At 40.1% G+C, this 25000-nt stretch overlaps 1 protein-coding gene and 1 pseudogene across 1 annotated transcript in view; both read left to right on the plus strand.

Annotated features, from left to right (window-relative positions):
- Positions 1-1075, plus strand: part of LOC138050187 (uncharacterized) — a 13944-nt pseudogene extending 12869 nt beyond the window's left edge.
- An 8503-nt stretch (positions 1076-9578) lies between these two features.
- Positions 9579-25000, plus strand: part of LOC138049397 (protein sidekick-1-like) — a 50442-nt gene continuing 35020 nt past the window's right edge. The window contains exons 1-6 of the mRNA XM_068895649.1: positions 9579-9800; positions 9916-10208; positions 10296-10353; positions 16044-16394; positions 18131-18442; positions 23000-23350. Coding sequence (XP_068751750.1) covers positions 10152-10208; positions 10296-10353; positions 16044-16394; positions 18131-18442; positions 23000-23350 — 1129 coding nt within the window. The 5' untranslated portion in view covers positions 9579-9800; positions 9916-10151. The remainder of the gene's footprint in view (positions 9801-9915; positions 10209-10295; positions 10354-16043; positions 16395-18130; positions 18443-22999; positions 23351-25000) is intronic.

The raw sequence follows: 25000 nt of genomic DNA on the forward strand, positions 1-25000 counted from the left end.
TTTTTCGCTGGGAGCAATCAAAAGCGCGCTTAACATTTTCTGTCTCACCATCGAAAGCGATGCCATAAGAGGTATTTATCTTTACACTTGTGCCTCCCTGAATCGACTTTTTCCTTTATACATAAAATTCTTTATTCTGCCTCCTAGATAAATTTAGCTTCTTACTTATTTTCTATAGGGGGCATTGAACCTTTCTTAAGTCTCTTACTTATTTCATGTATCTTTTTTTACGTATTTGCTACTGAATAAACTACATCTGGTTCAGTAAAAAAATCAACAGGTACTAACGGCTTTACGCTAGCCCTGGCCTGAAGGTGTAACATGCGCCGAACAGTAAAACTTGCCCTTTGAATTAGTTTTGACGGACAAGATTTTTGCATTGAGCTATGAAAAGGTTGTCGAGTGAGTAGGCTTAACAATGGAAGATGACAAAAACAGTCTTTTTAGGGTGTAAACATGTTCAAGACGTAACCGAAGTTCTTTTTTTTTTCTTTGTCATCTTTAGACATACAAAATTCCTTGGCTCGTACGCAGACTTTACCTTTTACCTTACCTACAACTCCAATACGAGGTCTATGCAACGGCATTTTCACAGGTAAATCTATTTTTAGACAAGATCTTTTATTAGATTTGGCTTGCACGAGTGACAATTCTCAATCCCATGGTTAATCATTTCTCATGCAACACTTGTGATTGGCTGGAAGGGTCTGCTTTCGCGGTGAAATCAATCTAAAAATAACTAGGACCCGTGGCCCTTGAGGCCGAAGGGTCTAATTGTTTTAGTATCACCCAACTAGTCGGACAGAAAAGGCAATAATAAAGTTAGCAAATGCAACTTAAAGAAACATTTATTTGGGAATAAAACGAAAGAAAGCGTCACGCTTTTCGCTACTCGAGGACTATTACTAATAGTCCTCTACTAGCGTAGCCAATCAAAATGCAGGATTTGCATTAGTCCACTAGTTGGGTGATACTAAAATGAAGTTATACACTCCTAGTCATCCTAATCGGGCTCCTGCTTATTATAAATTTTCTTTAACTTGTTTTTCAGAAGCTGCTCGGCCTCTGCAGCTAGCAGACGAAAAAATTGTCAAAATCAAACAAGTTGTCTTTATTTTTGAAATGACGAAAGCTTTAGCTTAACGTTTTCCGGTAAACTCGAGGCTGATTCTCTGTATTTTTAGTACTGCAAAGCTTTCGTGCCAATCGAAATCCTTAGTCGTTTACTTTTGGAATTGGAGCTCGATGATCATTAATTTTGCTTCAAAAATAGCTTGATCTGTGAAGATGCCGTAATTCGAACCAAGAGTAAGAATCTGGTATCAGTTTTGTCGCCATAAGCGCCAGAAAAGTGTCCATTTTAAAGCCAAGTTTGCAGGGGAATAAACAATAGACCAAATCAGCTAATTTTGTACCCGATTCGACAATCTAAGTTTTTTTGTGTATTGTATTTGCATTGTAATGTAGCATTCACATTGAAATGATACGGAAATCGTCTTCCAAAGGGTTTTTCGAGTTAGCTGATTTGGTGTATTGTTTACACACCTTATTCCAAAATGGCCGGCATTTAAATATTCTTTTGTTTTTATTCAAATAAGCCCTTGATGCCTCGTTCTTAAGCTTAAAATTCAAAAGAATATTTTATCTTGAACGAGGTAATAAGGGCCAATTTGTATGCGCATAAATCAGCGGCCATTTTGGAATAAGGTGTATTTTCCCTCAAAACTTGATTAAAAATAGACACTATTCTGACACTGATGTGGACTAGGCCAATTTAGGTAATTCTCACTCTTGGGTGATGGATGTTTTCACGCGCCTAGTTTAAGGAAGTTGCATGCCCTGTGGTTGTTGATTCTTGTTGGAGTTTGTATTTAGTTTTCTAGCCGGTGCCTGAGATCGACCCAAAGCTAAAAAGATGTCACGAGAGATCAAATGAGACTTTGAGGTAAGTGAAGATGAGATTGACTCTATTTATTCAAACAATCGCTAGCTGGTATGATTACATATGGCTCAGAGCTTTAGGGCACTGACCTCGTATATTTATTGGTGCTTTAAGGGCCCACAGACGGATTTTCGCGCGTTGCTAAGGAACTGAAATGTTACTTCCGGTGACTGACGTCATCATATCATGAGCTGACAAGAAAACTCACTCACAAGCAAAAATCACTGCACTTACTGTTGCTTCCATCGAAGGTTTTTCCTCGCCCTTCCTCGCCCTCGTTCTTAGATCAGCTGCGCATGCGTGAACGAAATGACTTCTGGTTTGAGGAAAAGCTAAATTTCCGGCAGTCTTTAAATTGCATTAATTTTTTTTATATTGCACGTTTCATCCCCAAATACCTGAGAATTGATTTTTTCAAATCATCTTTTTTGAAAATATTATGGGTATTTCAGTATCGTTTATCTCTTTAAAAAGAACATTTTTCAAAATAAAAAGAAAACCATGCTTGGCTGGATGCAAAATTGAATACAAATTTTCAAACCACTGATTAAATACCCAAATTGCGTAGGACGTAGACAAATTTATAGTTTTCCTTTATTGGTCACGTGACCATGGGCGTGACATGGTGACGTCATATTTAGGGTCGTTGGTTTACAAAAGTTGGAAACTGACCAAAATAATGCCAAATTCTCTCAAATTACTTAACCATTAGATCCTTAGCAACGCACCCCAAAAAATACGTCAGTGGGCCCTTAATAAGTAGAGTTATCGCGAATTTATCAGGAGCTACAAACAAACAAATTTGTCTTGTTTACCACCCATAGTTACTGGGGAGCAGGGCTGGCGTAGTTCATCGTGGAGCGCTCGCCACCCAACAATAGTGAACTTAAGCAACGGCGACGGCAACGAAAACGTCACAAATTTGCATATTTAGTGGGCACAAACAATAGCTTTGTACGCCCTGCTCGTGCGTTTTTCACTTTTGCCCATTTCTTTGCCGTCGTCAGTAAAACAACAACGTGAAATAGTCAAATTTGAGGTTTTAAGGAGAACGTCAGCACTTGACGCTAGTATCGCGATCTTCTTATAGTTTTGCCTATGCGCGAGTCGTCAATATTTCGTGGTATTGCCGTCTCACTTTGATTGGTTTTAATGTTGAAATTGACGTTGTTGCACTGAATTGGGTTGCTGACGTACGCAAAAAAATACGTTCCGCGGGTACAAAGAATTGAAATTTCGATCATTTTCTCCCAACTAGACGTCAATATAATGTGGTATTGCCATCTCAAAATCGCAATTTGTTTTTAAAGTTTCATTTTCTCCCCTAAATTGAGCGCCGTTCCGACCAATGTCATTTTTGAGGAACTACCACACCCTTGTCATATTAAATTAAAAGGGTTGACATGTTCACAAAGTGATTACAATGACGCGAATTTATATTTTGAGATGACGTTCTCGGTGCCGTCGCCGTCGTCGTTGCTTAAGCTCCCTAGTGTGGCCCGGGTACGCTTACCAGACTGGGCGTAACATGGGCCGAATTTGTTGGTTCTCTTCTCTGCTCCCAGAGGCTTTTCTCCGGGTACTCGGGTTTTCCCCTTTCCTCAAAAACAACATAAATTTGGTTTAGTGAGATTCTTTGTAATTTGGAAAGCCGACAGAGCGAAGGGCGGATGTCAACGAAGTCGGGTCGAAACCACACAAAAAGGCTCCTCGAGTTGTGGCAGTTGGAATACGATTTCTGGTATGATCTGAGGACACGGACTTCCCGTTGCTGTGGTCGGGCTTGAATTCGCCAGCAAAATGTGACCGGCGTGGAAGTGATGTCCCAAAAGAGCTTATGGTTTACGAGGCCACTTAAGCCAAAAAAAAGCCACTATAAGTCAACTGAAGGGCACCGCGTTGCCGAGTGATGGAGCTTGTAGATTTAGATGTAGGTCTCGGAGCACGACCGGCCACAACCAGATGAAATAAGGTTGAAGTTTGTTTTTGTTTAGGCGGAAAAACGGAGTACTCGCAGAAGAACTCGCAAGTCAGGTTAACATCGTCTTAAACTCAGCCCACTCAGAAGCGAGAGCCGGTTAGAATGAACCTCTTTAGCTTGTACGTTTTGCTTTTCCCATTTCAGACCACGTGATGTTCCCAAGGGAATTTTCCTTTTGGTTTTTTCATAAGTTATGCATACATAGCACGTGCATAAGAGGACATTTGAGAGAAACGGTTTCCCTATAGTTACATCACGTGGTCTTAAATGGGAAAACAAAACGTACAAGCTGAAGAGGTCCATTAACGATCACTATGCACACCTGACTCTTAAAGCCGAGGACGTCACTAATTGTTATTAGCTAGAGAGATTTAGCTTTGCTTTTACGGCAACTGGTAATCGCTCGGCTGAAAAAAAAGGATCGGAAGAAACTCAGAAACTCAAATAAACTAAGCGAACCCTTTGTGGGTTCAAATCCCACCCTGGTCAGAGTTTCTCTCTGTCCTTGTGTGGGTCCATTTGCATTAGGAGGGTTAACGCTCACATGGTTCATATGGGGTACAAAACTAACACCTCACATTACACTCTAAGTCTGTTGAAATTTATAGTGCGCACGGCCAACGTTTGTAAAAACGTAATCCTTCCTTGCGCTCGGATAAAGGCTGTTTTTGCTCAGAATCATCTTATTGGTGATGTAAAGATAACTTTATCAGTAAAAGAAATCCACGTTACCATTTTCGAGTTTTAAACTTTACAATAACGTGACATAGCCCCTTTAAATTATTTGATCTAATTCTAGCCATTATGCTAGCCAAATGGATTTCTTCAAGAGATGGAAGAAGCTCGTTTGATATTAGCTCATTTGTTGCCTTTAAGCTCCAGACGATCAAGGAGAAAGATAAATTACTAAGAAAATTTTTGTACTTTAATGAGAAGCAGCAGGAGGCCATTCCCCGTTTGCAATTTCACGTAAAAACATGTTAAATTTCCATGGTCGTGAATTTTTACGCACCTGTGCGTACTTAAACTTTAATTGCCTTTACTTGCGGAATTAAAACGATGCATAAAATTTCGCGAGTGAACGTAAAAGTTGAACCTCATACATCGTCTCTGTTTTATTTAAGTACGTAAAGCCAATTAAAGTTTACGTACGCATAGGCGCGTAAAAATTCCAGCTTAAGCGAGGCTTAACTTTTGCGTTCACGCGCAAAACGCGCGAAATTTTATGCGAAGTCTCTATTTCATTTACGCACGCAAAGGCAATTAAAGTTTACGTACGTGCTCGTGCATAAATATTCGGGACAGTGGAACTCCACCTTTCGTCGAGTAGAGCCTGATTGGCTGCAAAAACTGAAGGTTCTTATCAAGTAGATGGCATATATTTGAAACACAAAACGGATGTTTAGGAAGGTAACTCCGTATTGAAATTTGCTCAGCATTCAGCATTGAAACTGATCTCTGCATGATGTGTCTACACAGCTGTTTGACACACAAGATTCCACTCACTTGACAGTTCTGCATACAGAAATCGGATATTTGTTCAGAGCAGGGACAACAAAGTAATTTGATTTCCGAATGATCGTATTTGACGGCAAAAGAATCTGTTTTCGGTATAGGATGTTTTCAGCCAATCTCTAGGGACACCAATAACAATAGAGAAATGAACGATTTCTGATGGACGAACAAAAGAAGCTAATTAGAGATCTTTTGTTTTCGTCCACCAACATGTGGGCGATGACGTTATTCTTTTAGGAACGATTTTTTTTCGTAGTCTCCCTCAGTTGAACGATTCGAGTAAAGTAATGATTGAGTCTCAGTTTCAACTGTTTGACGCGTGAATTCGTCACCAGCATTCACCCCGCCCACTCTTCGGCCTACGCAGCGTTTGAAAGCCTCTTTGACAGAAAAAAAAACGACACGGCGTTAAACTTTCATCACAAAACCGATACATCACTGACTTGGTATAAACAAGTGAACTTGACAAAAGCAAGTATTTCATAAGGCCTTTTATTTACTTATATGAGCTGAGCATAAGTGCTTATTATACAAAAAAAAAGCTCTTAAAGATCTTCTGTATGCAAAAATCTTCTGTGTGTGGATTTTGTGGGGTAGAGTAGTTTACTGGTGGCGCATGGCCACATTGATCGATTGCTCTAGAAGTTGAGATCGCGTGCCGAACACTCGCTCGTGCATCACTCGCTATGTATACAGAGAAACCTTTCACTAACTGAGTTGTAAAACTTGCAGCCGACATTTTTGCAAGTTCAATTTATGAAGCATGCACGAAGGCCATAAAGTGAACTTTGAAAAAATAAGTAGCTGTCACGTAAAGTCGTTAATTGCCCGCGAAAACTTGGTTGGTGAGCTATTGATTACATTTAGATCTTTCAATAAAGGAAAGAAACATGCATTTTGAATTAGCCAATCAAAAAGCGGATACCTTCTAACAAAATATAATCATTTTTAACGTTTTCAGGTTGGCCGTGTGATGTAAGTTAATATTGTTTCTCATTCTTATAAGCTGCAACCAACTTCCCTCCCAAAGTTTAGAGATTTGTCAGCGAAACTGTAAGTTTTTGTTATGTCATATAGTTTGTTATAATTAGAAGTCTTAGGTTCTCTGTATCTGTACGTTTTAATCGAAAAAGGGAGCTCTAAGGGAAAGTTGTCTTTTGAGTGTTTTAATTAAGGTTTAACTGAACGTAGACTGGAAATTGCTGTTATGTCGCAGCTTGTTGTAATCAGAAGCCTCGTTTTCTCTTTTTTTGCTTTAATAACTTCAAAGCCGGAAACTCGAAGGGCAACCTGTTCAAGAAAGGTCCAACGTACACCGCGGTTTTCTGTAGTCAGTTTTTACCTTCAGAATTTTTCTGGACACGACTTGTGTCTTGCGTGGATAAGTGGTCTTTTAATTGTGCCTCGGTTGCTGTCGTTTGGTCACTTCTTTTCGTAAATAATTTGCCTTTATCTGCCACACTTGCCCAACTTGGAACAAACTTGGAAAGCGGTTTTCTTAATCAGTTAATTAAGCAGTGGTTGAGCTCTGTTTTAATGGGCGCGTTCAAACGGTTCGACAGGCTAAGAAGTGCGTTTTACCAGAAACCACCGAACTTTGTTTGCCTGTGACAAGTTACCTCGATTCTTGGAATAAGCTGTATTTTGAAATGGCTTTCATAATCTGTCAAATGCTTCGTATTACGATAGGCTACGTAATGTTCATCCGCTTTCGTTCTTGGCTAAATGAGTGGTAGCTACATGCAGCGCTAGGAATTGTTTTTTTGTGATAAGTTCCTTTAGAAGTTCTTTCATTTCTGTGGCTTCGCTCTCAGCCACAAGATCGTGGCTTCCTACCGCCCGTATGGCCCGGCAGTCCGTATACTTTTTGTCAAGAACTGTGGTTGAATCTTAAAACTTTAGGAACCAGTTTACGATTCAACTCGAGTATTAGCTAGCCATTCTACATATTACAAACAGTATTTGATATCTTAGTTCTCTGTGAGATGATTATGTAATTAGGTGCAAAGTTAGTTGCCCTATCGCGTTATCTCCCATTTTAATTAATATTGCCTCTTAGAACTAATCCGCGCGGACTTGTAAATATTTTGGGACCTTTTGAAGTAGTACTTGACATCCATTAATTCTTTTCTACAGCCTAGATAAATTTCATTTTATGGCAATACAGGAGAAGGGGCGTATAAAAGTTTCCCACAACTGCGCGCGGCCTTAGGTTTTGTTTCCGCGCGCGGTTGTGGGATACGGCGTTAAAATTTTTCTCCCCAGTCCTCCGAATTACGTCACTAGATCACCTGGAATTCAAGAATGTCGGTACTCTTAAGAAAAGAAAATCGGTCAGTTGTCAACTGAGACTAGTTTAATGGTCAAGCTCGTGAGCTAGGAAGACCCTAGGAAGATCCTAGGAAGATCCTAGGAAGATCCTAGCACTCTACTTACTGGCTTCAATAACTTCCTTCTCAACTCATTCCGATGTATTTGACTCGCAGCGTTTTCGACATTGCTGTCGATCGATTGCTCGTTACTTTCCCTTGTGTCTCTCGTTTGGGAGGTGTATCTTTGAAACAAAACTGGTCCTGAATATTGTCGGCGGTCATCAGAGTCATTAGAATCGTACTGTGGCTACGCCAGACGAAAGTCGACCTTTGGCAGCTGAAAACCGTGAACACCCGGCCGCTGCCATGTTTGTTTTTTGTCCCTAGTACCAGGAACTTCCGAGCGAAGGCAGTTTTCATGGTAGAAGGACCCAAATTACATGGTTGTTGTTCTCGCCCGCCATCTTGCTTTCATTCTCCACTTCCACCTAGACAGAAATTCCTGCATGTAAACCAAACGAAAAGTTGTTTCGCCTTCTAGGATTGTCCTAGTGCTAGGATCTTCCTACCTCCATGTAAACAGCCCCTTACTCAAGGATATCGACAACGACAATGCAACCCCACAAAACAATAATGTTATTGGTTAAAAGAGCAAAAAGTAACCGTGCTGTACGTGCAGCACGCATTTTAGCATGTATTTTGCGGTTCACTGCGTGAACAACGGAGTGAAACGGCTTCAAAATTGAGGTTTTGACGACAACGTCAGCTTACAAATGTAAACCTTTCATTCTATATTTTTACCCTGAAACCCGCTCGTACCCATGCAGTTTATTTTTAGGAGACTTCGCTAATATTGCACGACGTGAACGAAATGGAAAAAATGCGAAAGACGTACGATAGTGTAAAGTTATATTTTGAAGTGACGTTTTCGTCGACTTCAATGTCGTAGCCTTTTATTGTGGATGCGGGCAGCCTCGATCTTTTTAATGACTCAAATCATTTTTAAAATAGTAATTTTTCTTAGCAAAATCAATCTTTTAAAAAATTTGATTTCAGGTGTGATTTTTATATACTATTTTATTATTCTTAAGAGACTTCCTCTAGAGATAACTTCGAAACTCCCTTTTCGCGGAATTTCTGTATGGGAGATTTTCACGTGACGTCTCGCCGCCATGTTGGTGGACGAAAACAAAAGATCTCTCATTAGCTTCTTTTGTTCGTCCACCAGAAGTCGTACATTTCTCTATTGTTATTGGTGTCTCTAGAGGTCGGTTGAAAACGTCCTATAGACCGAATGCATAAACGGCGGCCAAAAATGTATTCTTTTGTTTATGTGCTAATTAGACTCACTAGCCTTGCTCTCAAGCAACATTTCTTTTGTATTTTGTACACGCAAACGAGGCTAGTGAGTCTAATTAGCACATAAACAAAAGAATATTTTTTTGGCCGCTATTTATGCATTCGGTCTTTATCCAAAGGTTGTTCTTGAATTTCTGCTTACGTAAATTTGAATATTTTGTTGTGATAGCATGATGGTAATGTTAGGGCGCGTTGGATTGACCCTATTTCGGAATGAGAATACGTGGAGTGATGATTTAAAACACTATGTATGGCGTTTTGCAGCAACAAGAATAAAAAAGCTATGTTTAAAATAGCATTTTAGTAGATGTTTGACAATATTAAAGTGAATCCCCGCAAAAAAAAAAGGATTTCTAACTTCAATTCCATGTATTCCTCTTCCGGAATACGGTCAATCGAACGCGCCCTTAATTTACTATTGGCCACGTACCCCATCAGTGTGCTTCACTCAGCGGAGTTGTCGAGAGCGAGGGAAGTTACATAGAAAATTCTAGAGTTAATTTTCTTTCCAAAGTCAATAAGCTTCATAGTTTGTGGTTATGCCCTCTAGCAGCTGTCATGGCTTCTGTTAGAAAACTGACCAAGGTCAGGCGTATTTTCCCTTAGACTTCTAGGGACAAAAAGCATTCTATTTAAACCTTATAGGAATGGAACTCTTTGGCTTCTTTCGTTAGCATATTTCCTTTCAAAGGTATTTATAGTAATAAATTAGTTGCTATGACTTTTATGAATAGAATTTCACCGTTAATATGCTCATTTGCATTCAACGACAGCGACCAACTTGTGTTTTTTCGTTAAACGTGCAGTTTTCAGGTGTCATTGAAAGCCTATAGTGCGTCGCAAAACGAGGCTGATCGGAACAACTGGATGTCCTTCGACGATCTCCCTAATAATTTTGTCTGAGAAGGCCTGTGGCAGTTTACAGCACCTTTTAACAAAGGAGCGACTTTAAAATAGCGTTGAAGAGCTCATTTACAAAATGACACCTGCTGGTGTGGGCCGGTCAAGAAAGGAAGTGTAGTTTTAAATTTCTTCGAAGCGGATGCGGAGACCAGAGAACAAGGTCATCTGGAGAATGGACCAAAAAATTGTTGCTTTGGTAAAGATCTTGTGGATTTTTTCTTTCCAAGTCCATCAACAATTGCCTTGCATTTTTCATTTCTTTTTCGTTTGTCTCTCTTGGCAGATCGCGTTGTCAAGTATTTTGGCAATAAGTCAATACACCAATTCCTTGTGGATTCCAGGTTAGTTCCCACAAACGTTTTTCACACTATTTCTATTATCAAGATGCATAGTTTCTCCTTGACAACAGTAAAACCCATGGAACCCAATAAATGAGGTAGTTGTTGCCTTTAAATTAGAGCACATTAATTAACGCTCGAGACTTAGCAAGACCTGTCAGTGCTATGGAATACAGAGCTTCGCTAAGAATACGACTTCCCTGTGAATTTCACTTTAGACGAACGCCCTTAAGCTAAGAATTTAATTTTGTTCAAATTCCGTCAATCCTTTTAAGTTAAACGAAAGTAATCCAGCGAAAGTACTTTATTGGGGGTGTTTCTTGCATCGCGGATTGCCGTATTCCTTCGTATCTTGCAACACTTTTTACACTTCATCAAAAGATGAGGAAGTTAATTTAGTCTTGACACATTGAAAAAAATACATGGATATTTTTGTGATAAAAAGAAACTTAACCCAAAGGCATGCAAAATAATGGTGGTTTTATAGTTAAGGATAGTGACTTAGCAAAAAATTAACCCTTGGGGTGAATGATTAATTATCTGTCCTCTAAAGAGTTATCTTTCCTGCTTTAATAATGACACTAAAGCGACGATTTGGAAGACTTAAGACTTATTCAAAGATACTGCAATTTAACCCGAACATTCTTTAATAATATGTCTTTATGCATACATAAGACACTGTATGCTTTGCAAGTTATAAATAATTGATCAATGTTTTTCATTACGATCGAGGATGATAGACATTTTTTCTCTTCCCCGCGGAATAATCGTTATTAAAAGAAAAACGATTCTTTTTCGACTTTACGACTTAACGTTAGTATGATCTGTCGAACGTGACTTTAAACTGAATCTTATCGTCCGTGAACTTGCTTCTGTACTCATCTTCTAGGAAAAAATTCTCTATGGTCCTACGTCGAATTTTCAAAAACAAGATCGGTCATTTGGTGAGAGAGTCATTTTCAAGTTTCGATTGCAAAGATCTAACATCACGCGTTTCAAATAACTTACTTGTTTTGTCAAAGTTAAAAAGCGATTTTTCAAACCAAACTTTTCAAGTCAATTTCATTTGTATTGCCGAAAATTTGGTCAAAAGAAAAATGGAGGAAATATCGATCTTAGGGGACGCCCAGAAGTCGAAAAGAAGCTGCTTCTAGCGTTAAGACTTTATTCAGCAGTTTGTTGCATTAAGCTTGTAAACAATAGAGATAGTCACTGAGGAAGCAACCCGTGGCCTTAATTTATGACTGGCAGTTTTCTTAAGTACCCACAAAGATCTAGCTGTCGTTAGTTTAATTGTCCGGAGAAAGCTCGGCAAAAATGTCTGGCCGCATGCATGTTTCAGTTGGGGTGCAATAAAACCCTGGCTGACTTCGAAATAAAAACAAGCGCTAGCTTTGCATTTATCTTATTTTTCTTTTCTTGGTTTATGAAAAAAGGAAAAAAAGACGGACCAGAAAGGGTTTTTGTGATTTTTGCGAAACAGTTAGGTATGTGATTAATTTATATTAGCTAGAGCTTCATAACTATTTTCTATAAGTACTGTATAACCTCCACCCAAATGTAAGCGTTCTGTGGTAGTACCATTAACTCGAACGCTTGGTTCCTTTGGCTGCTACAGACTTTCTTCTTTGTTATATTTAATTCAGTGTACAGTTAGCCCTGTTTTTACTTATTTTTATTCTTATTGTTGTTGTATTGTAATTAAAAAATGTGATAAAATGAACTTGAACTTGGAACTTGAACTCTTGCTTCACCGGACAATTGACTAACGCCATTTTTTTTTGTCAAGACCTGCAGTTGCAACATGGCTGAATGACGACAGCGAATTTGAATGTACTAACCCCAGCTAAACCCGAAGTAAACAGTTTGTTACAAAGCTTTATCTTAGTCTCTCAGCGTAACCGTCTCTTGCCTTTTTTCAACGCTTTTGAAAATAAGACGATTGAAAACCGTTATAAGACCTTAACTCTGCGAAAAAAAAGAATTTCCATTTTAAAATTTTGACAATAAAGGTTACTTTTCCATAAAAGCTTGCCTGTGTGGCAGGCGCAAAAAGGGGCAAAAACGGAACTTCCCTATCCCCTATCCCCTACCCCTTTCGACGCCTGGTACGCAGGCTACATAAAAGCTTGCCAAGAGCGATTTAAACAGACTTTTGTGTTCTAAATTACGAGAGGACAAACTATTCCTGGTATAAAGCAAGAAATTTCCTGAAATTTTAGAAAATGTAGGTGGCGTAAGTTGTATACAAAGGTCTTTATTTTAACTGGCCTTTTTATACCCCTAACAAAACGTGTAACGAGTCTTACGAAATATTGGAACTCGCTCAAAAAAGCAAAAAACCAGAATGTTCTGACTTGGTAAGTGTTATTTTGACAGCGATGCCAAAACGGAAAAAATACGAGTTAATTTATTAATGCGTTAATGTTCGCCTCGTCATTTAAAACCGACGTTAACCAAAGGAGTAGACAAATGATAGGGAAATTTGCTTTTGAGATCTACGACGGCGACGGCGAATAAAACGCCGCAAGACAGTAGTATTTAACAATTATAATAAAGTTTCTATATAACGCGCGCTCTCATTGGTTTAAACAGAGTGCTTTATGAGAGTACAAAGCACGGAACAAACGAAAGCTCACGTCATCATCCGCAGAAATGGCAGATGAATTTCCGAATGTTTCCTTGGGTATTATTGAAGCTGTCAGTTAAAGGCTTGCTCAGATATTCTGTCAAGTGCTTTGGATGGAAGACCTCAGCCGTCGCCCGGTCCAGCAGTTCTTTCAAGCTCAGAAAGTCCTCACGCTGGAGTTCTTCATTTACAAAAATTCCAACAGGTTTTCAGATTCCAGCCGCAAGCAATGAACAGTTTGTTTTCCAATTGTCATGTCGGAAACGTGAAGGTTTTCATGGGCAACAATTCGGCCGGTTTTCTCTTAACTTAATTACTTACTTTTTTGCTGTTTTTTACGGACTGAAACCGAACATTGAGGCACTTGTTTTCCATATATTCAAATTTTGTGTGATTTCGGTCAAGCCACTTTCCAGTTGATTGATGTTTTGGGAAGCCTTTGTTTCATTAACCAATCAAATAATTTTAAGCATTCTTACAAGCGCTCTGATTGGTCGAAATTAGCGTGCTTTATCAGAGTATAAAGCACTGTGCTGACGACACCTCAGTTCACCACAAGCAGCGCGCGCTTTGAAAATAAAGTAGAATTTTTGAAGAAAATTACTTTTTCTTTATCGCAAAACAAATAAAGAAGCCTTGAGTGTGCTCTGTTCTGTTGTAAAGCACTTAGGAAGCGGCTAGAGCACTCAAGAGGTAAGAAGAAACACTCGCCTATCGGCTCGTGTTTCCCCCTACACTTCTTTCGTGCTCTAGCCGCTTCCTGAGTTCTTTACAACAGAACAGAGCACAGTCAAGGCTTCTTTATTTGTTAATTTTATTCAATGAGTGGACGTTGGATATGAGATGGTAAATAACCAACCAGTCTCGTATCCAACAAGCGCGAGTGGAATAATTGTTTAATTAAATTCCTCGAACTCCAAAGTTGAGAAAGTACGAAATCCGAGCGAAAAAATCGAGCCAATCCGAGCGAAATCGAAAGAACTTAATGAGAACTGATGCGGTGTCGTGAAAGACCTTGTCTTCGCTTTCGCTTTAGCTTAGCAACGCTTAGCGCAATCATTTACCATATAAGGTCAAACTAAGGTATATGAGCTGATAACCGAGATTGGAATGAGTGAACCAATCAGAGCACGAGAAATGCATTATCCGAGGTTGGAAATTTAATATCATTGGTTAAAAGAGCAAAAGTGATCATGCTGCACGTGCGGCACGCTTTTTGCGGCATTCTGAGTGACAACGACGTGAAATCACCAAATTTGAGGTTTTGACGACAATGCGTGCGTACAAATGTGAACCATTAATTCTCTATTGTTACTCTAAAACCGCTCGTACCAATTTATTTTTAGGATACTTCGCCCACATTGTACGACGCGAGCGAGATGGACCGATCCCAAAAAACTTACGATATTGCAAAGTTACCATTTTAGGTGATGTTATCGTCGACTTAGCTGTCGTAAATCTTAAAGTCCGGCTTATTGTTACACTCGCACTGAGACTGTGTAGTATTCTGTAGAGTTGCCGTTGATCTCTCGTGCGCTCGGCGCCTGTTATGAAGGCTAGTGGGGAAAGTTAAACGTCTTGGCTCGAGGCCAATAGAAGTGCCCTTTCATACAGAAGACAAATTTGTGTCGTTTCGTAGCCGCGCCTAACAAAAATGCAAGCTTTCAAAACGACAATAGAAACCTTCAAATTTGAACACGAGGCCAGTGCGAATATTGCAAATTGCGAGATTGCGCTGTCTTGGTAACAAGCGGGCAACTTATTTCGATGTAGTTGTTACCCATGGAGCGGGCTATATTTTAAAAGGAAAATTGAAAATTCTTTGTTACTAAATATTTCGTTTTGTAAGAGTCCCGCCGTTAAACACTGGACTCGAAAGATTCGTCCTTCTTATCGTAAAAACCCGTTTTTTTGTAGCGTTTTGCTTGCTTAAGAGTTAAGCGAAGCTGCTCTTATAAAAAGTCTTGTGTTGACCTCCAGGACTGACAATTTTTTTAGCCTTGTATATGCGCCTGGGGATTGAACGCGTCCTTTTTGAGAAATAAGAAATAAAAAGGCTTCGATAATTTTCAGATCACTAAAATACTCATTATTGGTAATTCCGCGGTTGCTGAACAGCGTTGGGTTGTAAATTCTTCAGTGAGCAGTATTTTCGTGTAGTGCTGTTCACAATATTGCACAAGGTGCTCGTATCCTCTAAGGCTGTGGGTGAAATCCTGAAGTGTGATAAAAGCTAATGAAACACAATCAACGAAACGACAGAACAATAACAACAAGCTTTAAGAATTCCACCTGGCCGGAGGCAAACCAGTTGGATATTTATTAGTGCAGCCAAGAAGTTGAACCAGGGACTACCAGGAACAAATTCAACAAGTCTTGAACCCAGGATCTGTGGTTCTCAAGGTAAGCGCCCTAACCACTGGGCCACACTGCCTTCTAATTAGTGGACAATCAAATGACAGCTACCAGTGGTTCAGAAATATTTCGTTATGACCGCCAATATGCCTAGTCTGGCCGCCATCTTGATTTTTCATGGTACAGCGGGCTCAATTATAACCATGGATATTCTTTGATTGCACGTGACGTCACGGCGGCCATATAAGGGAGCTTAAGCACGCGCGTTTTTGAGACGCGGACAGCAACCGGAAATGAGCTGTGTACCCTTTTAACTTGTCTCCACACAACTACATTTATATTGCTAAGTATCTTTTCTCCATTAGAGATGATTAGTATAAAAATCTGGGAGACACCATTGTCCTGGCGCGCGAAATGTTGTCTTCCGGTTGCCGTCCGCGTCTCAAACGCGCGTCCTTAAGCTCCCTATTGGTGGAAAGAACAACAGCGAAAAAGTCTTTTGGGAATTTGACTCTATTATTATGCAAAACTTAAGCTACATTTTACTATTGTTTTGGCACAAACATGGCCGTCTTATCACATGAGTGCAATCAACGAATTCTGAATGGCAAACAGTTATAATCAGGCAGTTCTCATTACTTACTTTGATCACTTAATCTGAGAGATTTCTTAACCAGTTTCATTCTAATTGATTGATTTTATTTTAAAGCTCGGACGGACTTAAAAGTCTCCAACAGAACTTCCTCAAGCCTTACAATCGACTGGAGTCCGGTGAATGCCCGTGTCGTAGGATACAGAGTTCGATACCGTCGGAACGATACCTCACCCAGAGTTTCTGTGAATTCAAACTGCACGCCAGCCATTAATGTTACGGCTGGACAGCAATTTTGCATGAAACATTCCATGAACTATAGCTCCATATTCGTCTGTAACAACAAGACCACCGTGCGCCTCAAGAATCTGACTCTTTACACGTTTTATTGGATTGAAGTCACGGCGTTCACTAATACATCATTTGCAAATAAAAGCTTCAACATCACAAGCCACACCGACGAGGGAAGTAAGTTTAATCCAGAGGAAATAAGGCTTGCATACAAATTTGTTCCGAGTGTTTTATTTTCAGTAGTTAGCAGCTCTCGTAACCGGCTTTTGTTTGGTATTGTAAGCAGCTTCTATTGCTTTTAAGTCTAAGTCATTGTTTCAACTGTTTAGTCTTTTGTTTTTGGCTAGGTTAGCGAGCCAATCACGTTTATACGTTACAAGAGCTGCTACATCACCCTTTATTTTTGAAAATTTATCGGTAAAAGTGATTTTTAGAATCGCTTATTTTGACTTTTAAATTTCGTGGGCGTGACGTGTTAGGGCTGCTTGTTGGTCTGACGCAAATAGCTTTTGTATAATAGGGAATGAGGCAAGCGAATACATGAGGGACCCTCTAGCTTTCCAGACGCGGTCTGTGATTGGAGAACAAAACAAAATATGATACAAAGAGTAAGATTTACCCAAATTGGCTTGGAACCCATCAGCGTCAGACAAGTGGCTATTTTTAAACCAAGTTTCACGGGAAAATAAACAATAAACCAAATCGGCTAACTCAATGTTTTACCCATTTCCAAGTGGCTGCATGCCTCAGTTTCAAAGCGAGTCCTGGTGCACAACCTTTCAAATGGAAATAAGTGTTTTATTCTTATGCAAATCAAACTCATTTCCCCTTCAATAGCTGAGCACCAAGACTCACTTCGAAACCGAGACAAACAGCGACTCGTAAATGGCCTATTCAAACCCTTTGGTAATAAACGTTTTGTTCCAGGTATTTCTATATCATTAAAATGTGAATGCTACATTAAAATGCAAATACAATACACAAAGAATCTTATCCCCGGGAGATTTGAATTGGGTACAACATTTAGTCAATTGGTCATTTTCCCGCAAAACTTGGTTTAAAAGTAGACAGTTTTCTGACGCTGATTGGGACAAACCAGATACCAGATTCTTACTCTTGAATAAGGGCCTCTTGATGATACAACAAGCAATGCACTTAGCCAAGCTACATGTCTTGGAGATCAGTGAAAATAGCAGTCTGGACTAGCTACAGGATTACTCGAATATTTCCCTATTCCAACAGGTGCCTTTTCAAAATCTCCTTAAGCTTCACGTCGTACTGTGATAGTGGTTTTGGTGTCGTGTCCATGGTCACACAACCAATTTAGGGTGCGTTCGATTGACCCTATTCCAGAATAAGAATACGTGGAGTGATGATTTAAAACGGTATGTCTGGCGTTTTGAAGCAACAAGGATAATAAAGATATGCTTAAAATAGAATTTTAGCGGAAGTTTGACAATTTTAATGTGAATCTCCGTAAAAGCGAAGGATTTCTAACTTCTATTCCACGTATTCCTATTCCGGAGTACGGTCAATCAAACGCGCCCTTACTGATGTTATCGACTAGTTTGGTATTAGTGACTTTCTAGTGAGTCCCAATCGTTGGTGGGGCCAACGCTTTGGTTTAAAGTTCGTTTAAAAAGACAGTTTTGAGCATTGCACCCTCCCTTCAAAAAGGCTTTAACTACTCAGGATTCGCGAGGTCTTACAATTAGCAAAATAGGCTCTTACAACTGACCAATCAGGTGTCTTCCTTGGAAGGGGCCCATGCATGGTAAATTAGATGTGCTGCGTTGTCTCTTTGTTTCTTGTTTGGCGTAAAGGACATTATCCACCTGACAGTATTGGTCATCACTAATTATACTAAGTTTGTCCTTTTGTATTACACTTTTGTTTTTTTTCCTCCTAAATAGAACCAAGTAGTCCACCTGTGAATATAACTGCATACGTTCATAATTCTACAACAATAAGCGTAGCTTGGCTCCCTGTACCAAAAGAGCATCGAAATGGAAGAATTATCCTCTACAATGTGGTTATGAATGCCGGTAACTCGTGCAATAAGTCTAATGACTTCCCAGTGGCAGACGGCAAAGAAGATGACGGTCAGAATGTCACAGTACCTAAACTCTGCAAGTATACAGAGTACACGATCACGGTGTTGGCAAAAACGAGTAAAGGCCCGTCAATTTCCAGTACGGGTCTTTCAGTGAAGACTGCCGAAGGTGGTAAGTAAACTATCTTAGCATAGGACCAAAACGTATCTCGATATCTTACTGTAAGTGAGAGGTGCATTATCGAGTATGGACACGTCACAACCGAGCATTGACAAGAGGGGTTTGGGTCTGGGGTAACATCCCTCGATATTCGTTTAATTCTCCACGTCACCGAAAATGATAACGGTAACGATAACGATAACGATAACGATAATGATAATAACTTTATTACCGTGTCGATAATTAACTTGCCTGCACACGGTGTAAACTAGTTGGGGACACGTATCTGCCTATAGACCAAAAGAGATATAGTCTGTAATTAAAAGACTGTTATAATTGTCTATAGTTAAAGCTACAATAGCTCTACCAACTGAGCTAAGCGGGCTGCTTATAGAAATCAGAGTCCTATAGGTCACAAGTTTACTAGCCTTGGCTATTTAGTGCTTTAGTCGGTAAATAAATCTTTACTCTCTCACTCACTCTTCGAGCCATCAACACAGAAGACGACAAAACTTCTCTCTTCATTAAAAAAATATATCATGCCATATATCTTGGGACTCCGTACTCGGTAGAGTGAAATGAAAAAAAAAACAACACGCAAGCAGCGCTGACAAACATAGTGAAACGCATATTAATAGCTTGGCGTTTCGAATGCTACAACAATCATCTTCAGAAGTAATATTCCGTTAGGAAATACGAAACTATATTTAAATCTTGTTTCCAGTCTTCTACTAGATTTAAATACAGTTCGTATTTCCTAACGGAATATTGCTTCTGAACTAAAAAGATGAATGTTGTAGCATTCGAAACGTCAAGCTAATAATATGCGTTTTACAGTGTTTGTTAACGCTTTTTGTGTGTTGTTTTTCTCAAACTTATATTTAAATGGCCAAAGAATAAGAATATCTACAATGAAATGAAAGTAGGAAAGATCATGGTAGGTTAGTTGAAAACTTAAAGTGCCCCTGTGACCAAAACTGAACACCAAGTCACCAAAGTTTTAAGCCTTGATTTTAAAAATACACCTGTTTATTTTAACTGTAATTTTCCTATTTAATGGTCAGCCATTACAAACTTTAAGTTCTTGAGAGAGCTGGATCGAGGAGAGAATGACGTCAAAGGCTCACTAGTTTAAGAATGCGATGCGTGTGTACGCCGCATAATTAATATGCAGCACGGGAGTTTTAGTCTTTCAGACTTTTAAACTAATAAGCTGCGTTCACACTCTGAAATTTTAAGCTAGTTAGCCCTTGACGTCACTTTTCCCATGATCCAACCTTCTAAGGTCCAATCGGTCAGTTTTGAAGGTAACTAATTGCGGACCGTGAAATCCAAAACTTGCGCTCAAAGTAAACGGCCTTTGGATAAAAATCAAAGTTCAACTTTTTGCAAGTCAGGTGTCACAAGCAAACACACTTTTAAGTCTGAAGAAAAAAAAGAAGTGATTTTTTGGATCACATGCAGGGGCACCTTAATTTGTTGCAAAGGAAGCTAAAAAAAAAATCCAGACTTGAACGGGATTTGAACCCATTACCTTGCTATAGGCCAGTTTCGTATTCTCACAGCTGGACTGAATCTAGCATGAAATGGAGGCTAATGCGGGCAAATTAATTTGCATTTGAAATGATTTGCCCGCATTAGCCTCCATTTCATGCTAACTCCAGTCCAGCGGTGAGAATTCGAAAATGGTCTATTGCACTACTGGAATCATCAACGCTTTCTTCATCCCCCTCAGCTTTGCCAACCTCTTCTTTCAGTGGTTCATATTTCTCGAGCTTTTCATGTTCTTTCTCCTTCACTCTAGTGTCGCCCGGGATCACAATATCAATATAATTTGGACCATTTACTTTGTTCCGTCATCTCGACCGATATGGAACCTTAGCCGAGATAAGGCAGCGTAGCCAGCAAGTCCAACTCTCTTTGTAGAATAAAACTTTATTACTTTGGTAAAAACGGAAAGAACTTTTAGGAGCTCGAGCTGAAGCTAGCGAAAAAACTGGCGGGTAATCATTGAGACAGAAATTCTAATACTAAAAGAAAGAAACTCTACGCCAATTAATTTAACCAATGATAAGAAACTTGCTGCAAAATATAATCTGAGGCTACGTTTACACGGGTCGGGACAAATTTCCGCACGGACGAATTTTGTACCTATTTACATGGAACAGTGCAAATTCTGTTACAGATCGCAATGGTGTTTACATGGACACGTGCAAATTTTGAAACCAGTCGCGGTATTTGATTGGCTTTTTTTAACTCTCTGTTGTGATTGGTTAAGCTAGTGCTTTTAGCCAATCACGTTGTAGTTCGAGGCAAATCAAACATGGCGGCAGACAAAAACTTTATGTGGACAGACAAAATAAATGCGTTGTTGCATGTAGTTTTAAGCTATAAAGTCGGAAAAGCAGGCAAAAGAGTTGACTGGGAGACAGTGAGGAGCAAGTACGAAAACATAACCAAAATGTTTTTGGAAAAGTACCCTGATAACGACAAGAACAAATTGCCCCTAGGCGGCACTGCTTAGAATGGCCAATCAGAATGAAGTTATTGTCAAACGAAGACGAAAGTAGCAATAAACAATGTATGTAAATTGTGCAAATTGGTGTAAATGTAGGTCTCCTGCTGAAGTGTTGGTTCTAAAAATAGAAAGATACCCGCAAAGGATGACTCAAGGATATAGTGCATAGAGAGGCTTCTGCTCATGGACTCCTGGTACTCGTTATTCTCCTCTAACATACCTACAGGTTTTTTCTCATACCACGTTGCAGCTCTGTGGAACCCGCATGTCTCATGCATCTTCGAGTGAATGTATCGCGCAACGTTATCATGTTGCCTTTTGTGCTCTTCGTTGCACTAATTTCGTACATTCGCTTAGAAGGTCACGGGTGACTCACTGTTTCTCCTTGTTGTCACTTATGTCCAGGATTCACTACTTGCACAATCCCATAATACACCTCTATTACCCCGCAAGACTTTTGCATAACCATTGTTTGCAATTTCTCCTGGCACATGAAAATGTCCCAAGAGAAGTCGAAAACAATGCCTATGCAGATTTTTTTTTTTTTGTGTGGGGGGGGTGGGGGGAAGGGGGGTAAAAGAGGTATATTATGGGAGTTGTGCAAGTAGTGGATTGACCCAAATTAGATGCACGCAGTGTCCCGTTATGTCTAAGCTTCAAGTATGTTATTACGACAATCCAGTGAACATTTGCTTTGGTATGATTTGAAAGCCAGGCAACGGGCTGGGCTGGGGCGGGAAGCCTAGAGAGGGAACCTGAGAACGAGGTTGAAAGTTAGGGAAATCTTACTCGAACGGTAGATTTAGGAGGACACTTTGAGACGTTTATCGGGTATATTTAACAATTGTTCGCCTAACGAGAGGTGAATATTGGTGTCTGACACTTGCAGACTGCAACTTGCAGACAGCAGACCGCATACTGCAGACTAGCCCTAAGTCATAATTATATAAAGCTAACCGTTTTAAAATGGGTGCTGAGACTTAAGCTTAAATACTGTTTATCAGCGCCATTTGGAATGGGTGCATAGTCTTAAATACTTTTTATTAGCGCTATTTGCAGGCAGTCTGCAGTCTGCGGTCGTCATACACCTGGTGAATATCGGTGAATAATTGTTTTAGTATAATTACGTAGGAGATTATTTGAAAAATATGCGCTTTCTTTAAAACAATTAATTTCTTCGTCTGATACCTCGATCAAACGGCTTACGGCCATTTTGAAAAATAAGCCGCTTGGGTGATTATCGCGTAACAGTCACCTCAATGCAACCAAGAGAAAATGCGGGACTCAGCGCAGAGAATTTTCAGTAATCACCTATTTATTTATTTATGTATTTATTCTAATTTTGGATATAAGTAATGGAGAGAAATCGTGACACTTATCAAAATCTGCATGCATCTAATTAGGATCAATCCTGGACATATCTTCCGGGGGGGGTGGGGGGGGGGTACTCCCTTATATGGGCTATATAGGTATGTGCGGTAACAAAGGGTATGGTTTGTTAGCCGGTTTGGTCTGAAATAGCAAGAAGCTTCTTCTTCGTCATTAGGCGATAAGGCCGTCAACAAAGCCCTTCTCGAATTGTTACGCCAATTTTCCATAAGTAGGGCTAACGCTCACATGGTTCATATGGGGTAGAAAACTAGCAGTTCAAATTACACTATAATCAGTAGAGTTATCAAATTTTTGGTCAGGTCTGAAATAGGGTAGGAAAAATCGCAGATTTTGGTGTGAAATAGGGTAAGGGTCTCAGGAAGCGGGCCTCACACCCCAACTCAATTTTCCTGGGAGTCCCCCCCCCCCCCCCGGACATCTCTCTTAATATCGGATTATTGAAGAGCGTTCGACACTCGAAGAAGAAGGGTAGAGTAAGAAACGATCTCCAGTAAGACGGAAATTTGAGGATAAGGGCTTGTACGTCTTGACATGGTTTCAGTAAAGCGCCGAGAACTATGATTCGTGCTATTGCTTTGTGTCGAAATGTGTGGAGAAAAATACTACTAGTAATTATTGTTATTGGTCATTACTCTATCTTTTGTTTTTTTCCTATGCAGCACCGGATAAGGCGCCTACAAATCTAACGGTTATCAAAGTCACGGCTGACTCCATTCAGATCTCTTGGCAACCGGTACCACAGGAATCTCTAAACGGGAAATTACGTGGCTATATGCTTCGGTGGAAAGATGTGAAAGCAGAAAGTTACACGTACCAAGAACTTCTAATCAAGGGCCCCAGTGCACGAAGAAAGAAAAGGGCAGTGGATTATTTAGACCCTCCACCCACTAACTTCACTCTTCGAGACTTGACTGTATACACGAATTATTCAGTGGAAATAGCCGCCCACACTGGAGCCGAAGAAGGACTGGGCCCATATAGTCAGGCCTATTTTATGTCAGGCGAAGGAGGTTAGTGGCTGTCAAAGTAAGCCTTATCTAATGAACTATGGTATTTTCCATCGATAAGATCAATCTCTCTGGGCTATACTCCTTATTCCAAAATAGCTGTCATTTTAGTGTTCTTTTGTTTGCTTGCAAATTAGCCCTTGTTGCTTCGTTTTAGGTTAAGTATTAGAGAATGTTAGCATCGGCAACGAGTGCGAGTACGAGAGCAAGTACAACTTGTACGCGTTCTCGAAGTCGTGGTCTACGTATTTTGGTAAGCGTAAAATACAAGTTCCGGTCTTCAGAAAACCACATTTTAAGCTGCTTTTCAGGCTTAAAAACCTCCCAGATTATTTACCTAACACTTGAGGATTGTTAGTATATGATTATTACAGCTTTAAACTAAAAGAGACAGTTCTAAATTAAACGCAATTTCCATTTGACAAACTCGTACTTACCACTACGTCTTTTCGGTGTAAAGTTCTCGCAGACCAACTTGCCGTGACGAGTTCAACACGCCGGGCTGCGCAGTACGGATGCGTAAAAATCAAAATCCCAGACAATCTCGTCCCCAGAGTCCGCTTTTCTTTTGGTTAACACCAAGAACACGGACTCTGGCCACTTCCAAGGGTGCGGGAAGTCCGCGAAACACGGACTTCCGGCTGTTTCACGCAGGCTCAGAAATTTGATATAGTGGCTGTCAATGGTTACAAAAATACAATACAATATATACATTTTATGAATGTTACACTGTACTGGTGAAAACATACTATTAAACTAGTTTTAAAAACTTATACACAGTACATATAGAAAGTTGAAGCGTACGAGCTTTCGGCTCCTTCTCGGAGGCTTGTTCACATATAAATGAAAAACAAGAATTGTGAACCGGTAAACTGTTAACAGTCACGTGATTTATCAACACGTGACCGCAACAGATTGTCCCAGATGTGGGGGAGCAGGTATCTTCCAGTGTCACGGTTCAAGTCCGGCCTATGAACCCGGATATAGATGGCCTCTTTGATGCCCCGCTCTATCCAACGATCTTCATGGTCTAACACCTCTACTTCAACCTTATGACCAGGGTAGTCCCTGTGTATGTGCTGTGAGACTTCAGACGAAGAGCTGCTTGGTCTAAGATGCTCCGCGAACCTCGATTTCAAAGTCCGCTCGGTCTCTCCCTCATACGAGCTGCCACAGTCCACCCCTTGGCACGTAACCCGATAAATGGGGCCACAAGTGTCTTCTTGTTTCTGTGGGTCTTTCGGAAACGACAACAGTTGTCTGAGGGTATTGCTGGTTTTCACTCAAGTGATCAACAGCCATGTTTTTCAACGAAAACAAAAGGAAGCGTTTACATAATAATAGAGTTAAATTCCCGGAGGATTTGGTCGGGGCACCAACATGGCCGCCTTTTCTTTGTTTAGGGGCACCAACTGGCGGTCGTGACGTCATGTGAAAACCGAGAATTGTATGGTTTAAATAAAGTGCCCACCCCATGTTGTTTCAATGTGCGTCGTAACTCCTCGGACAACCCCTTGACGTATGGGATGACGATGGCGGTTCGTCTAATAGGTAGATGGTGTTGGCTTTTTTGAGATTTGGTAGTGCTGTGTGAGTTCTGTAATGCCCATTCCGAGTGACTGTTAACAGTTTACCGGTTCACAATTCTTGTTT

This window comes from Montipora capricornis, chromosome 5, assembly GCF_036669925.1.
Source record: "Montipora capricornis isolate CH-2021 chromosome 5, ASM3666992v2, whole genome shotgun sequence".
NCBI lineage: Eukaryota > Metazoa > Cnidaria > Anthozoa > Scleractinia > Acroporidae > Montipora > Montipora capricornis.